Here is a 17,981-nt window from a genome sequence, read left to right as displayed (position 1 = left end):
TTGTGCAGCAAAAATTGCCCACTTCCACAGGAAACATGCCTGTCTGTGATATAATAACAGTAAGAGAATCATAAGAAAGGGAATGACAGTTCATTTTTGTGAATGTCGAGAACTAGAGTCATGCAGATGAAAAGTAGACTGCCATCTTGGGCAGTAACTCAAGGAGCAGAGTAGGCCTCTTTGCGAACATACTTCTCATTCGAGTGCTTTCGGGTCTGAATTTCTACCCTTATACTCCTTTGGATGTAGTATTGCCTTTTCTCTAAGGTTTCCCCCTCACCCTACACACTTTCTAAAAAAATTTCTCCCACAACCATGATTAGGGATATCAAGATATGGAAAAGTTGAGTGGGAATGTAGAAAGTGATGGAAACTGTTGATCTGGACAGACAGCCTCATTCAGTCCATTAATTACTCTCCCAATGTGTTGTAACTTAAACCTCCTGTGAGCCCAGCTTCTACTCAGAGGAGAGGGTTAGAGATGTGGGTCCGTTTGAAATACAAATGTCCAGGAAGTATGAATCCTGAAGACATAAATAATGTGAGAAGCCTACTGCCCTTCTCTTGCCTCTGACTGCATAGGGCGTCTGGGGGAAGCAGAGAAAGGGCGGCTCTAGGATGGTGGTTGGGGGAAGGTGAGTAGTGGAAAGATACCTATCATTTCTCTAGGATCAGCTCTTCCAAGGCAGCTATTACACTTTGATACTACTTTTTATCTTGCCTTCTGAATTCCTTAAGAAGTATTTTAATTTTCTTAGCCCCCAGTGTGTTTTTATGTTGCAATGAACTTAAACAAATGAACTTTGCCCATTTACTCTCCCCTGAGATACAAAACTATCATCCTTTCCTCTTTCTTGCTCTTGGAATAGTGAAAATTTGTTAACTTTTTAAAACTTGAAATGGAATTAAAACAGTCATTTATCATCTGCGAGCAAATTCTCATTAGTCAATACCAATAACTGTTTTTTCTAAAGACATGAAAAATGGACTGGTACTTTCAAATAAAATGAAGGCCCAGCAAGAAAACAAATTCTTAGGCACTTCTTTAATATTCAAAGGAAGGTTGTGTTTTATATTATTTTCTTGATGCATGTTGGTACATAAGGTATAGAGAAACATTTATTACTGCAATTAAGGACAATTAATACTATATTTTAATTTCTCCAGTGACCTAACCAAGATAAAATTAAGTGATCATTTCACTCGGCTCATTCACTACATTTCTAGAATAGTGGTTAACTGAATCATCCATCTACCCCAAATATGCACACATACACACACCCCATACCCCACTTTTTCCCTAAATATGATATCAAGGAATCAGCATAGTCTGGTTTCTGAGGAATTATGGATCGTCTGTTATTAAGAGCTTCAGGGAAAGCATCAGTGGCCTCAGGGTGAAGCATCCCTTTAGTTTTACCTTTCAGAAAGGCAAGAACACAACCACCTACCGGTATCTTCACAGAATACACTTTACCCTGAGCTACGCCTCTCTTACTTATCCTCATCTGGGGGAAGGTAGCATCCTACCAGGTGCCCTTCATCAAAATGGGTTTTGGGTTGGTGAAGTTGCTGCAACTGCTGGAGAGTATTAGTCTGAGACCCTAAGAACCTAGCCTCTGTCTTAGCAGGCATGTGAGCTAGATTTGTATCTAATGAGATTTAGTCCAGGAATCAGAGTTTGAGTCATAGGCAGATGTGAGGACTGTTTGCTCTTATTCTTTATTTTTTTATAGAATAGCAAATACACAAACCAATAATATAGTAGTTTATCATAAAGTATTATGTACTGTACCTGGCTGGCGTAGCTCAGTGGATTGAGCGTGGGCTGAGAACCAAAGCATCGCAGGTTCGATTCCCAGTCAGGGCACATGCCTGGGTTGTAGGCCACGGCCCCCAGCAACCGCACATTGATGTTCCTCTCTCTCTCTCTCTTTCTCCCCACCTTCCCTCTCTAAAAATAAATAAATAAAAATTTTTTAAAAAGTATTATTTACTGTACATAATTGTATGTGCTATACTTTTATACTACTGACAATGCAGTAGGTTTATTTACACCAGCATCACCACAAACATGAGCAATGTGTTGCATTATTACGTTAGGGTGGGATGGTACCCTTATACTTTACCCAACTGGAGCACGGGTGCTATTATGAGATAGACCATTTCCAGAAGTGACCTAGTGCCTGTTCATTTAGAGATCTATTACTACCCTTGTTCAATAAATCACTTCTGTCTTGTGGAAAACAGATTTTTAACTCAGTGGATTTTCTTTTTTTTTTTTTAATTTTTAAAATTCTCACCTGAGGCTATGTTAATTGGTTTTAGAGAGAGAGGAAAGGAGAGAGAGAAAGAAAAAGAAACATTGATATGAGAGAGAAACATCAATAGGTTGCTTCCCATACACGCCCCGACTGGGGAGTGAACCTGCAAGCTAGGTGTGTGCCCTGACTAGGGATCGAACCTGCAGCTTTTTGGTGTGTGGGACAACATTCCAACTGACTGAAACATCCAGCCAGGGCTCAGTGCATTTTCTTAATGTTGTGTTCTTTGTGTGTCTGGATTTACCCCATTGGTATGTTTAAGATCTCTAAGGCCACTGATATACAATTTTACCACCTTATATTGCCCAGCATTAACTGGTAAAAAAATGTACTTTAAATCTGAGATATAGGTGAAAACATACCAAGACTGCATATTGATGAGTGCATGAAGTGTTTTGGATATTGTCAGGGCATAAGATGAGCAAAATCCATTGTTTCTTATTGTTAGTTTTTTAAAAAAACTAACATATGGCATTCAAGGGCCTCACCTCTCCTTCTTTCATGGCTAGTAGAGGGGTTTAGCACACGGGGTAGGCCAGGTCTGTTTCATTTCCATTACCAGTCTTTGGTCATGGGATTGAGCTCAAAGGGTGCCTGACCCTTCCCGATCCCTTAGGCCTTCCTTGCTCTGTTCAATAACAAGCATTTATTGACGATGTGCTAGACAGTATGCCAAATGCTTTTCGTGTTAATCTCTTTTAATCCTTGAAACTTAATAAGCTTAATGGAGGTACTTGTTTTACAGATGAACAAACTGAGATTCAGAGAATTTAAGAATCTTGCTTAAGAGCTGGGACTTCAGAGGTTTTTTCCCAGTATTGTCAGGCACTATGTGAAATGCTAGAGTATAAAATGAATATGACATAGGCCCTGTCTTCAAGGAGCTTATAGTTTAATGGAAACAGATACATTAACACATAATTTCATTTAAATGGGAGAAGTGCCTTGACAGAAATATGAGCACAGAAGTTAGGGGAGCCTAGATGAGGGTCATTACCTGAGCTTAAAGGTTATGGGAAGGCATCTTGGAGGGGTGTACAAGTTGGGACTTGGTTTAACAGTGAACCTAAGCTTCTGGGAGTATATTATCATACTGCCCTAGAACTAAGAGTAGAGAACCCAAAGACACTTAGGCCCTAAGTATTTGCCAGTCCATTCATGTGTAGATATTTCTAAGCTCTAACCTTTTGGGCTGACAATAGTTAAGTTCACAAACAAACCATAAGAAAAACCTTAAATGTATAGACCCAAAATGTTTATTAATCTAATCAGTTAAATATCTGATTTCTTGAAAAGTACCATTACTTTTGTGGCTTAATTTTATTAATGCAACATAATTTTTTAAAGTTAAAAAGTATCAAGTGCCAAATTAATGGTTTTTGAATAAGTGAATGGATGAGAGAATTAATGATATACAACAGGGGTTAACAGATTTTTCGTGTGAAGGGCAAAATAATAAATGTATTAGTCTTCATGGGCATAGTCTGTGTTGCAACTGCTCGATCCTCTTGTAGCAGAAATGCAGCCATAGATGTAAACAAATGGGTGTCATTGTGCTCTAATAAAACTTTATTTACAAAAGAAGGTGGAAGTTTACCAATCCTTAATATACAACAGTCAATACTTTACCAAAGTTACAATTTGCTCCTTATGAAATGTATATGGTTCTTTAACTCTTTGCTTAATCATATGCAGGTAACATATCTGGGAAAGGAGCTTTTAAAGTATGTTTCTGAGGAAGTACCCATACCTCCTGAACCAGACTTGGTACCCCAGCAACATCAACCTTGTCTTCCAGGTATGTGCACACTCACACCCATTTCTTAGTTACGGGGAAAATACACCCAAACACTCTCTTTTTTTTTTTTTGTCTTCTTTTTTCCGGTGAAATTCACGTAACATTCAAATCACTATTTTGAAGTAAACAAGTCAGTGGCATTTAGTACATTCATAATGTTGTACAACCACCACTTCCATGTAGTTCCAAATACCTGTGTAGTTCCAGGTACAGGTCTCCTGTACCTGGTTTTATCACCCCAAAAAGAAATCCCACACCCATTCAGCAGTTATTCTCCATTCTCCACTCCCCCAGTCCCTGGAATCTACCAGTCTGCTTTCTGTCCGTATGGATTTGTCAGTTCTAAAGGTATCATAAAATGTATTCATACAGTGTACAGGATGGGGCAAAAGTAGATTTACAGTTGTGAGTTTGTGACACAATTTATTCTTTATTTTTTTATTAATTATTGTATTATTTTCCATATGAACAATAAACCTACTTTTGCCCCACCGTATATAACCTTTTGTGTATCTTTCTGGCATCTTTCTCTTAGCATAATGCTTTCAAGGATCATCCACATTGTAACATCTATCAGTATTTCTTTCCTTTTTATGGTTGAATAATATCCCAGTGTATCCCATATATAACACAATTTGTTAATTCATTCATCCTTTGATGGACATTTGGGTCATTCTACTTTTTGGCTATGCTATGATCGCATGTATATAGGTATTTATTTGAGTATATGTTTTCAATTATTTGGGGTATATACCCAGCAGTAAAATTGTTGTATCATATAGTAATTATATATATTGCTTTTTGTGGAACAGCCAAACTGCCCTACAACTGAACCATTTTTACATTCCCACCAGCAATGTATAAGTCTAATTTCTCCATGTCCTCACCAATACTTGTTATTATCTGTTTGTTTACAGTACTCCATTTCTAACTACAGTTGATTCTAGGATAATTTAAGAAATGATACCTTCCCCTCATAATTTCTTTCTTTGAATATATGCTGCACTTGCTTTGGGTAGATTTTTTTAAGTGTCCTATAAAAGGGAAAAAGTATTTTTCTTTTCTGTAGCCAACAGTTATGATTTATCTGATGCGATCTTAGCCTGCAAAAACTGAAAACTTAGCCTGCAAAATCTGCTGCTAACTAGTCTTCACTAGTTAGATTTTGAAATGATCTTAAAGGGGCAGCACACATTTTTGGAAAACAGACATAACTAATGTTAAGTTTACCCTTCTCTGCTGTAGCAGCCCCTCTTTCCCCCTCAGTTTCCCTGTCTCACATTAGTTGGGAACAATGTAGGCAGAGAGGAGGTACAAAATAGGAAATAATACTGTGATAACCAGAGTCATGAATGGAATCCAAATGGATTACTACCATCAAGCCCCTAATGAAGATGCTCCAGGACTTTTCCCTCCCTTACAACAAACCCCAATAATTCGAAGTACTTTCCTCTCCAAACTTGATATCTAATCTGCTGTAACCTCTTAGGCTCTTAGGACCCCCCTTTGTCTCTAACACTGGCTTAAGAATAGAATACATTTTTCTCAGCTTTCTGAAGACAGCCTGAAAAGTGCTTTTTATCATTTGTGGGGTAAACAGATCTGGTAAAACAAGAATTGTGGTGAAGTTAAAGGGCTTAACAAACTAAAAGTAGTTTTTTTAATAAGTTACGGTCTTTGTTCCTAACCCTGACTGCAGATCTATCTAATCAAATCTTGGAGTAGAGTCCAGGAACCTGAATTTTTTATTAATCCTTACCAGAGGATATGTTTATTGATTTTAGAGAGAGAGGAAAGGGGAGAGAGAAACATTGATGTGAGAGAGAAACATTAATAGGTTGCCTTTGTATGTACCCCAACCAGGGATCAAACCTGTAACCTTTTGATATATGAGACCAGGCCAAGACTAGGTACTTGAATTTTTAAAAGTGATTCTTATGTAGTCAGTCTGACCTACTACTCTAAACCTATTACTCTGAATGACTAGTAGAATGTTATTCTTATGCAGATAATAATTTGAAAACTTGGTACATTCAGCCCTTCATTTTGATTTCCAAAAGCACACCTGCTCTAGTGCCCACAGGATCTGTCAGTATCTCTCTCTCCTTCTCTCTCTCTCTCTCTCTCTCTCTCTCTCTCTCTCTCACACACACACACACACACACAGGAAGGAAAGCCAAGCAAACTCTTTCTCCTCTTAGATTCTAATCTCAAAGCAGAAATATACATTCTTCCTTATATCACAAAGGTTCTCTGCTCAGATGTTCTGGTGCTAGGCATGAATGTCCATCCCCAGCCATGCATCTCCTTCCTCACAGGGACCATAGTTCCCTGCTATGTGAGCATGAAACAAAAAAATGTCTTGTCAACTGCTGTTTCTGTCATCAACACTATAAAGTTTCTTGTTATTAAATCTTGAATTATCTTTCCTTTAGATATTTCAAAAAATATTAATGCTGATTTGAGAACTGTGGAGGTGCCAGTATGCCAACCCATTTCTTGCTACCTTGATCTAGGACTAGGAATCTACAGGCAGGTCCCTGCTGGCACTCTGCAGGCTGCTGTTGGAGTTTTGTTTGGACCTTCTTGATTTAGGGCTCTTCTGTACCTGGTTTGTGGTACCTTACAGAAATCCAAAGACATGGCAAGTTAGAAAATTGTAAAACTCTCTTATTCTATCATAAGTAAAACATTCGGGAGAGAAGCTTTGTCTCTTTTCTGCATATCAGCATGTGCTCATGGAAGGGAAGATGAGGCAGTGTGGATTGCATCAGCCTACTTCAGATCATGAACAGAAGCTGGTCTCTTACACTTTCTGATGATCACACAGTTCAGAATAGTTTTTCGGGACTAAGGGACCATGCATCCCGGTTTGACCTAGGCAGTCCTTAATCTAACAAAATTATTAGTGGCATACCCTTTCACTTTCAGACGTGCCTTGTTTAGATGACCCAGTAGAGGGACTGGGTGTTGGAATAAAAAATAGGTGTTGGAAAAGGAAAATTTGGGTAAGGTGTTTTTAAAAATGAGGGAAACTTTTAAATTTTATTTAATTTTATAAGAAGTGTATAGATTCTAACACTTGTGCAAAGAGATGTTCAAATCTTATAATATCATTATAAATAATTGCTGGTTACCTAATTACAATCCCCTGATGGACTGAGAAGATCTTTGAATTTGGAGAAACTTCTGTGTGCCCTTGCTTCCTACTATATTCCCCAATGCCTGGCACACAGTAGCATCTGGGTGAATGTTCACTGAGCAGTGTTCACTGAACGAATGAGTACATGCATGAATATGACTCAAAGCACTGCTACTTTAAGACTGGATTTACTTGTGATTGACTATGGGTTTTTTTACTTTTTTATTGAATTTATTGGGATGACACCGGTTAACAAAAGTATATAGGTTCCATGTATACAACTCTGTAACACATCATTGGTATATTGTATTGTGTGTTCACCACCCGAAGTCAAGTTTCCCTCCATCGCCATATTTGACTGTCTTAATAAGTGGACATGACTACATCTCAGCAGGCTATACTGGAATTTCTGGTAAAGAAATCAACAAATAGTAAATGGGATTTAGATTAGTTAATATTATCTCCTTTATCAGAATTTTCTGCCTCTAATTATGACATACAAGAGTGATGGACCCTCATATTTTCTGGACCAGAAATTCAAGAAAACTCTCTCTCCCTCCCACTTCTCCTCCCCTTTTTTATGAGAAATTATAAAGGAATCACTTTAGCTTTGTTAACCAACATTTCCTAAACTTTAATCAGATAATATATATTAACATTTTGTGGGACAAATAGCAGCAACCTCAATATCTACCTTTGGATCCATGGCATCAAGAAAATCCTGAGTCATGAAGATAAGTGATAAAAGTTTTTAATCTTGCCATTTAAAGATTTTCTTCTTTTAATCAGAAATGCTGGAAGAGTTTTATTCTGAGTTCCACCAAAAAAAACCAAAAACGAGTTAAATCGGTAACTCAAGTTAGTGTATTGATGGACTCAAGTGTTAAAATGTGGTATATTAACAAATTTGAGGGTACATGTTGTTTCCAACTAACAATTTTAAACAAACACCAGCCTTTAAAAATTAAATTTTGTTGATAAAATCGCTGATGTATCTATTTCTAAAGTCCTTTTAAGCTTTAAAATGGAATGAGTCTGTGGTGTATTTTTCTTTGAAATTTTACATCTTCATCCCAAGCCTCTCTCACCTCTGCTTAGTTGGTGGTAGCTCCTATTCCGTGTTATTGAGGGAATCTTCACTGATATTTCAGTACAACGTGGAAGATAAACATTCCCAAATGTCTGTACAACCTGTGATCACCGTGTATAAACACATTTGACTTTTTTTTCTTTTTTAAAAGATGTTATTTGTTTATTTTAGAGGAGGAGGGGATGGAGAAAGAGAGGGAGAGCAACATCAATGTGTGGTTGCCTCTCACATGCCCCCCAACAGGGACCTGGCCCGAAACCCAGGCATGTGTCCTGACTGGGAATCAAACCAGCAACCCTTTGATTCATAGGCCGGCACTCAATCCACAGAGACACACCAGCCAGGGCACATTGACATGTTTTTCACACAATTCTTTAAAAAAACATTGTTAAGCTAGATCACATTTTAATATTTACCTGGAAAACCAATTGTATATACTTATGTCCCCTATCACTATAGTACCAAGACACTTAAAGCACATTAAACTAAACATATTCCTCTAAGGGGTGGGGGAGGGAGAGAGAGAGAGAAGGGGGAGTGAGAAAGGGAGAGAGTGAGAGAGGGAGAGAGAGAGAGAAACATCTTCCTGAAATGTTCTCTTCCCAAGTCGTCATTTAGTGTACACTAATTACAGAATTTTCTTTCATTGGGACCTAACATCATTTCTTCATTTGAAAATAGAACATTCTTTTTCAGAAGAAAGAGACTCTCTTGTTTTTAATAAAAATGGTCCTTAACTTACTGATAATCTGTTGTAAATAAGTGACTTTAAAGAGTTTTCATCATTTCGGTGCTGTTATTGTGCTTCATTTCTCTGTAAAAGTATATGTAATAGAGCACAAACATTCACAGGTGCTTCTGTTTTATGTGGTTAAGAATTTCTTAAACCTTGAAAACGCAAGGAAGATGGGGCATGATAACAGAGCAGAGGGTTTATTTCCGCTCCTATTTACAACTCGTGATTCTTTTTCATTATTTTCATCACCATGTTTTTCATACTAGTATCATGATTAATCCTCTTTTGACCTAACTTACAAGGTTAGAAGAAAGAGAAGAAAAGTAGTTCTCTGTTTAGTGTCTGCCCTGTGCCAGGCCCTCTCCCAGATTATTTTACACACACTAGGCCATTCAGGACCTCCGTCTTCAGTAGCACTCCAGGGTTCATGACTGTACTACAAAGATGCAGAAACCCTGCAGTCTTACATGTGACATCAAGTACCTCAAACCCAATTCAGCTTAAGGAACCACCTAATGAATTCCAGTTTTCCCCAAAGAATAAAGGCGGACATAGTTTTAAACTTCAAAATATAATATTCAACTTTATTTTTTGATTCCAGTACAGTTTCAAAGATAACTTTTCATCTTATTAATGTGAATCTATATTAAATTATTAATTTAGTTTTAAATAACAAATCATATAGTAATCCACCACCATATTTGTCCTTTAGGATTATTTTTCAAAGACACTGAGCTTTTATTTAAGTAGCCATAATAGAATTTTTTTCCTCAGCACAACTAGAACAGATGTATTTTTATAATCAAAATAATTCTTAATCATTTTACCTTTGGTTGTAATTCTATTTCTAATTCAGAATGAGAATGTATATATAAGTATGTTCATTTCCATTTATAACTAGAGGAAGCAAAGTTTCATCCCATACTTCTGATGAAATGTGGAATGCTTAGTTCATATGAATAAATTATGGAAGTCTGAGTTCAGTAATTTTCAAATTAGAAGTGAGCCTTATAATAGGCTCGTCTTGAGCCTGTTTTACTGAGACAAAACAGTGCCAGAGAGGTAAAATGGGTTATATGAAGAGTTCACAGGTTAGTGGTATTTCAGAAGTAAACCATCAAATAAAATAACAAATCTGATTACTTTTGCTTTTGACCTATTAAGAGATTTTTTTAAAAAAATTAGAGGATAAAAATTAAAATTATTTTAATTTAAATAATGTGTCATTTTGAAGTGCTAATTTGGACAACTAGGTAACATGAATGGTTGTATGAGCTCATTCTTTTGCCTGGTAATGAATCTAGCAATTCAGTTTAAGTATACTTGTGCAGAATATTGAATATTTGGTGATACTAATTGTGGAAGATTTATTTGTCTCTAGCTTGTGCATAAGCAGAATGGTTTCTTAGCGTGCACTTCTTGTTGAAGATGAGGGACAACAAGAAGAGCCAAACATCCACATAAATGGCTGTTTCTTAGTTGTACTGGGCTACTAAATATGCTTCTGTTTAGAAATTTTGTTTACAGATCTTAGAGGTATTTTGCTTAGGGAAATCTACCTCAAGTGAAAGTGAACGTTAGGCCCTGGCCAGGCAGCTAAGTTGGTTAGAGCATCATCCCAACACACTAGGATGCGAGTTCGATCCCCTGTCAGGGCACGTACCAGAAGCAACCAGTGAATGCATAAGTACGTAGAATAACAAATCAGTGTTTCTCTTTCTTTCCCCTATTCCTTTGTCTCTCTAAAAATCAATAAATTAAAAAAGAAAACTTTTAAAAGTGAAAATTAAAGGGAGGAGGTCTCTGTCCCTCAGTGGAGTAGATTGCTTGTCTTCACAGTTCCCGATGGAAGAATTCTTTGTCACAAAGCTACAAGTAGATGTCTGTGGTATCATTGCAGAGAAGATGATCATTACTTGACCAGTGAAGGGATTAAATTACTTCCAGGGTTCTAATTTCTCATATACAAAAATTCTTTCAGTGATAGAGCTCTTTTTTAATCTTCTTAGTCCTTGTTTCTTCCAGGCTCAAGAGCCAGGAGATGTCTGACCCCTTAAGCAGAACTAGATGTTCGAGTGCTATTCCACTTAATCCTCCCACAGTGAGGACTGGAAGAAATAGTCAGTATGGGTGGGACTTCCGGCAAGATGGAGGAATAGGTGGATGCACCGTACCTCCTCGCACAACCAAGATTAGAAAACCAATAATTTACAACAATAATTTACTATCAGAATAACACCCAGATCCGGCAGAGGATTTATCTGAATGGAAGTCAGGCAGCCAAGAAGTTGAAGTAGACGCATTCATCCGGACTGGTAGGAAAAGACGAGCCTGGCAGGCGCGGGGCTGGCTCGGGTCTGCAGCGCGCGGAGGTCGGGGGAAGGTTTGGCGCGAAATCGGTGCAAAAGCCATCCGGCGCGCAAGAAGGCAGCGGTGATCCCTGAGTACGCAAGCTGCAGCTGGCAGACCCAGAGGGGTAGCGATTGTGAACCAGGGCAGAGCTCGCGGCCCAGAAGCCCAGACAAGGGTCTGAGCCCAGGGGAACGGAACTACCGCCATTGTTTTCTCCCGCCCCGCCCCCACATATAACGTCACAATCTAGCGACTGGGGTGCCCAGCCCCGGTGAGCACCTAAGGCTCCGCCCCCCCACCATAACTAGAGCAACCAGACCAGAAAAAAAAAGGAGAGACAAGGGGGAAAAAAAACCATGTTTTCAACAGAGCAGATCAGTCCCCCAGGACTCATCCTTTTGAGTGACCAAGAATTAGCCAGTCTATCAGATGCGCAGTTCAAAACACTGGTGATCAGAAAGCTCACGGAACTGGTTGATTTTGGTCGAAATTTAGATGAAAGAATGCAGATTACCATAAAACAGATGCAGGAAGACACGCGGAGGAGAGCCAATAGTGAAAGGAAGGAATATGAGTCTCAAAACAATACAGTGGACCAGAAGGAAGATAGAATCAACCAAGCAGGAAAGCATGATGAAATAAGAATTCAAAAAATTGAGGAAAAGATTAAGAGCATCCAAGACACCTTTAAACGTTCCAATATCCGAATTATAGGGGTACCAGAATCGGACGGGGAAAAGCAACAGATCGAGCACGTATTTGAACAAATAATAAAGGAGAACTTCCCCAAGCTGGCAAAGGGAACAGTCTTCCAAGAAATCCAAGAAGCTCAGAGAGCCCCAAAGAAGTTGGACCCAAGAAGAAACACACCAAGGCACATCATAATTACATTAGCCAAGGTAAAAACGAAGGAGAGAATCCTAGAAGCAGCAAGAGGTAAGGGGACAGTCACCTACAAAGGAGTTCCCATCAGACTGTCAGCTGATTTCTCCAAAGAGACCTTACAGGCAAGAAGGGGCTGGAAAGAAATATTCCAAGTCATGAAAGACAAGGACCTACATCCCAGATTGCTCTATCCAGCAAAGCTCTCATTTAGAATGGAAGGGCAGATAAAGTGCTTCTCAGATAAGGTCAAGTTAAAGGAGTTCATCATCACCAAGCCCTTATTTTATGAAATGCTAAAGGGACTTATCTAAGAAAAGAAGATAAAGAAAAGACATGTATAGTAAAAGGACAGCAAACTCACAAATATTAACAACCACACCTAAAGCAAAACCAAAAGAAACTAAGTAAACAACTAGAACAGGAACAGAACCACAGAAATGGAGGGCACATGGAGGGTTAGCAGCAGGGGGTTAGGAGGAGGAGAGAGGGGGAAAAGGTATAGAGAATAAGTAGCATAGAATGTAGGTTGAAAATAGATAGGGGGAGGGCAAGAATAGTATGGGAAATGTAGAAACTAAAGAACTCATAAGTATGACACATGGACATGAACTAAAGGGGGAAATGTGGGTGGGAGGGGGGTACAGGGTGGAGGGGAGAGAAGGGGGGAAATGGGACAAATGTAATAGCATAATCAATAAAATATATTAAAAAAAAAAAAGAAATAGTATGGCCAGGCCACTTACGTCTATATGTGTGTGTATGTTTCTGGTGTCACAGTGTCTTACCTGACAGTTCCTATTCATGCCGCTCCCAACAACCTAGTTTTTCTAAGATCTTTCCATGGAACAATGACAATTATTTATGGACCCCAAGTAAAATCGTCTATTAAAAGTATATTCTATAAGTGATGTGTGAATCTTGCTGCTTCACACATCAGCTCCCTGCCCCTAACATGACTGTCAGGGCTAGAAGGGAAGCACAACTTCAGTGTTCGGGAGTTGCAGTCTGGAGGCAAATCTTCCCAGTGTGCCCTTCTCATGGGCCTTTTACCTGTTCCCGTCTCTCCAGGCCCAAAGCCTGGTGGGAGTAATAGGGTCGAAGTAAGAGTGTAGGCTGGATTGGTGGGGAAACTTTTCTTTACTTTTCCTTTATATTTAAGTAAGTGTCTCTATTTTGTGTGACCTATTAAGTAACAGTGAGTATATTGAACACTATAAATTAATTATTAAATAAAGAAAATAAAATCTAAATCTTCGTTTTCTAACTAATTGAATTCTTTCCCTTTCTTATCTCTCCTGGTTGTGCAAGGATTAAAATATTGTACAGTACTGGGTGGCTGTATGATGTTATTATCAGAGCACTGAAAGAACTTACAGAAGGACATAGTGTACGTTGGTTGTTATTGTTGGTTACCTGGGCAGGAGGGGAAGGTGGGGTAAAGACCATTCCTACAGGCAACTTTCAGAATTTACACAGATAAAACATTAAAAGCTCAGCTGTATAAGCCTTGAAGCCAGAGGAGATACCCCAGAATATGCTCTAGAGTGAGCCCAGACTAGGGTCTGCAGAAAAGAATCTTGATTCTAGAATTGTACCCTTAGCTACAGTAATCACAGCTTATTTATTTCTCAGAAAACCAGTATAGAACACACAATATATTTTCACTTATTTAAAGTAGGTATACTACACTGAATGTGTTTCATGTTTAAGTAAAGAAAAGGCAAATAATTTTTAAAACATTACATACCAGTATTCATGCTTTCAGGTGGACACACACACACACACACGCACATAAATAATCTCCAAATGCTGAACTTCAGAAAAAGAAGAAAAGTTAGTGAAGTTTTTTGGCTCTAACTTTGCTTAATGTTATTTGCCTGGAATGATTCAAATAATTTTAAAGCTTGTACTATTATGTAATAAAACAAGCTGCAGGATCCTGGTAAAGTAGATAGTGTAGCACAACACTGGCTAGAATGAAATGGGCAGCAGTGCCCTGGCAGACAGAGTCCAGAGATACCCAGTGCAGTGAAGCTGGTAGAGGAGAAAAGAGAGGCAGCGGAAGGTGAGGGGTAAAGGTGATGAGAACAGGTGTATTGTAAGGAATGGTCTTCCTTTTTCCCCTTTCAGTCTAATCATTATTGAAGGGAAGCCATTCTCTAATGAACAGAAGATGGTCTTAATACTATGTTTTGTGATGTGATATGCATATTCCCAGACCATTTCCACGGATTCCCCCAGGAAATGGCTCCTGAGGAGCCACTTGAAGTTTTCCCACAGTCCCGTGGCTATACAAAATTGAGCAATGTATTATGCTGACAGTAAACTTGAGTGGAGATGGAGATGGGGGTTTAGCTGCCATGCCCTCTGTCCCTTTGAAAGAGAAGCCAGGCTACTAGCTAGAATGTCAACCAATGAAGTCTTGTGGATGTAGCATGGCTAACCTGTTGAGAAACACAGAGTAAATCAAAACCATCACACACTACTGACTTTAGTAATAAAATAGCCCTGCTAAAAAAGAGGAGGTAGGCCTAAAATGGCCCCCTTCTCTTAATTCATTACAATCTTGAAGAGAAAGGGAGCCCAGGTTCATCTCTGAGCAAACACAGAGTGCAAAGTAAGTAACACCTCACAATTTTACAGAAAGATTTCATATATGTGGTATCTTTTTTCATTCAACAAAGATGAATGATGGGAATGGGAAGGCAAAAGGAAAATATAGTTAACATTAGCATTGCTTTATTGAAAATGTTACTTCTAGGAATTACTAGGTTAACAAATATCCATCTGAAAGTGCTGTTTTCCAAACAATTTTGTTGTAGTATTTCAAGCATCCCAAGTCTGGACCACTCTATATCCAGCATATCAATTGGGAAGATGGGCAGGTTGCTTCCCCTGAAGCTGCTGCCTACCATTATGTAGTTTTGTTGGTGATCTTATGTGAATACCATGGTCCTGATTTCTCGTTGCAAATGAGGTGAAGCTCATCAGGCGCTGCTGGCCCTCTCTCACTAGTGCCTTTATATGGGTCTCTGGCTTTTGTGGGAAGGCCCACTCTTTGGAAAGAGACATTAGGTTTTTGTGCATAAGGCCTATCCTTGCTCCAGTGAAGCTAAGCTAACGTTAATGAAATTAATGTAAAGTAATATTTAAAGCCTATTTCTTTGGGGTTTTTTTCTGAAAGAAGAATGCTCCTTACCAACTTTTGTAGGATACCTTGTTGCAGAAAGTCTACCAAAAAAGGTAGGGGCACTGTAAGGGAATTATTATGTTTAGATATGGACCATGTGTAAAAAAGTTAAAATTCTTCGTGTTGTGACAGTTTAAGACCCAAATCAGACCAGCTCAACCCTCCTCCCCCACAAAAAGGAATGTTGTTGACTTGTATATGAAAAACCAGGAAGAGGTCTTCAGGCTTAAGCCAGGTTTCAAACAGCGTGGCTGGTACTCAGTTTTCTTGCTTTCTGTTTCTCAGCTCCACCTTAACAGCCTCTCCTCTATCTCAGAGCTACATGTTTTCAGGTTCAAGTTCAGAGGGGAAGAATATGGAATTCTTTCCCAGAAGACTCAACAAAGATTTCTTGCATCTCGCTTCACTCTGAATGGGTCATATTTTCATCCCTGAGTCAATGTCTATTCACTGATCGGCTTAGATCTAAATAAATTCCACTGGAAGCATATGGGCCAAGTGTGGGGAAAAGGATGGTTCTCCAGAGGCAAAATAGAGCGGAGTCAGCATAAGGATTAAGGGCTACTGGGCATCAAAAGCACCAGATGCCCACACAGATGTGTGATTATGCCAACATTTGTATTGCTTAGAATTGTGAACAAAGGACTGTGTGGTATGTCTAACCGAAACTGTTTGGCAAAGCTTATGCCCATATTGGTACTATCTGTGGAGTGAGATTCAGTGTGCTGAACGATGTGGAGCTCATATAGCCCTCTGAGAAAGGCATCTCTGTGATTGTCAGGGAGGTTGAAGAAACCAGTTTCAGGATCATTGAGCCTTAGACTGCAAACAGGCTTCTTTCGACCAAGATCAGCCAATGCTGATGACGTACAGCTTGTCTCAGACAGAAAATGAAGTGAGTGAAGAGTGAGCTGGTCAGAAAGCCTACATGTGCTCATAGACTTGACTAGGGTCTAGGATTTGCAATAAGTAAATTTAAGTCTTATTTTCAAAAGGCAGCTTTTAATTTGTTGACATTTATTTAAACAGGAACTTCTGGAGAGTCAATGCAAAGCATTCCACATTATCTACAAATAAATGAGATACTATTAATCAGCGATCAAGAATTTCTCCCATGCCATATAATGGATCAACATTGGAAGTTCTATGTGGAATGTGAAGAGCTAACATTCTAAAGCCTTTTCTTAATAATGTATTAGGTATCAGTTCATATTATTAACTAATGTTCATCTGTGATCTTTGCAATCTCGTGGGCCTATTTTAACACACACTTAAGATGTGTGTTTACTATTGTAAGAAAAAACATAAGTTTTCAACTACTGACATAAGATGAATACTTTTTTTGCCATTCAAATAAAGGCAATTTTGAAGCAAACCATTTTGACTCTTTGGCTTTCTTTTTACTAACAAATTTAAAACTAATTCTTTCAATCAACACCTCTTCTTTAGCATAAATAACAGTTATTCCTTAAGGAAAGTAAGCATACAAACAAGAGTGATGATCGGTCTGAAAAAGGCCTGGGTAAAGTGAATCTACTTCAGACAAGAACTTAAAGTCCCAATAACTTTCCCCATTTACTCTGAAATTTACCTTGAAATAAAAATTTAAAATTGTTACAGGTTCATTTTAGGTTTAATAACATATGCATAGATAGAATTGTAACTGTGCTGAGTCTTAGAAAAAAAATGAATTCAGTGTTGATTTGGGAGCCAATTATTCTAAATAGAATTGCTTCATCTTTGACTTTTGCTACATTTTCATGAAGATTTTTTAAAGAGGTATATTCAAGAGCATTATATGTTTTCCCAAGTGCCTGTCTTAATCCTTTGATAGCTGTATTATTCTTCACTTATTAATCATCACCCCAGACTCCCAAATAAGCTTCTGGCCTCTCTGGACTAATTCTGTCTCTTCTCTCTCATTTGGGTAGGGAAGTCAAAATTGCAATTAAGCCCTGGCTGGCATAGCTCAGTGGATTGAGCGTGGGCTGCGAACTAAAGCATCTCAGGTTCGATTCCTAGTCAGGGCACATGCCTGGGTTGCAGGCCATGGCCCCCACCAACCGCACATTGATGTTTCTCTCTCTCTTTCTCCCTCCCTTCCCTCTCTAAAAAATAAATAAATAAAATCTTTTAAAAAATTGCAATTAAAATCACTGTAGCAAGTACTAAAATTTTGAGGAGAGGGGAAGAGGAGATACAGTGTTGCTTTTGTTTGATATTATTTTAAATGTATAAAATTTAAAATGTCTTTATCATTAAAAGTGGCCTGTAAGGAGAAAAATGATGGAACTGAGGAACTAAGGGGAAAGGAAGACTTTGAACTACATGTACCCTTTGGCAAATTTTGAAACTGGTACTATGTATGTGTGTTGTCTATTCAGATGAAAAATTGTAAGTACCCTTTGGCAAATTTTGAAACTGGTACTATGTATGTGTGTTGTCTATTCAGATGAAAAATTGT

At 38.5% G+C, this 17,981-nt stretch overlaps 1 protein-coding gene across 4 annotated transcripts in view; it reads left to right on the top strand.

The window, feature by feature from the left end:
• The window catches only part of ANKRD31 (ankyrin repeat domain 31), a 119,824-nt gene extending 102,701 nt beyond the window's left edge, over positions 1-17,123 (top strand). For all 4 annotated transcript variants that reach the window (XM_036020425.1, XM_028517576.2, XM_036020427.1 and 1 more), the window contains 2 exons: positions 4,020-4,122; positions 16,547-17,123. In XM_036020425.1, the coding sequence (XP_035876318.1) occupies positions 4,020-4,122; positions 16,547-16,692 (249 nt within the window). In that variant the 3' untranslated portion in view covers positions 16,693-17,123. The remainder of the gene's footprint in view (positions 1-4,019; positions 4,123-16,546) is intronic.
• Positions 17,124-17,981: the final 858 nt, after the last annotated feature.

Source organism: Phyllostomus discolor, chromosome 3 (genome assembly GCF_004126475.2).
Source record: "Phyllostomus discolor isolate MPI-MPIP mPhyDis1 chromosome 3, mPhyDis1.pri.v3, whole genome shotgun sequence".
Taxonomy (NCBI): Eukaryota; Metazoa; Chordata; class Mammalia; order Chiroptera; family Phyllostomidae; genus Phyllostomus; species Phyllostomus discolor.
This window is presented reverse-complemented; position numbering and strand designations above follow the sequence as displayed.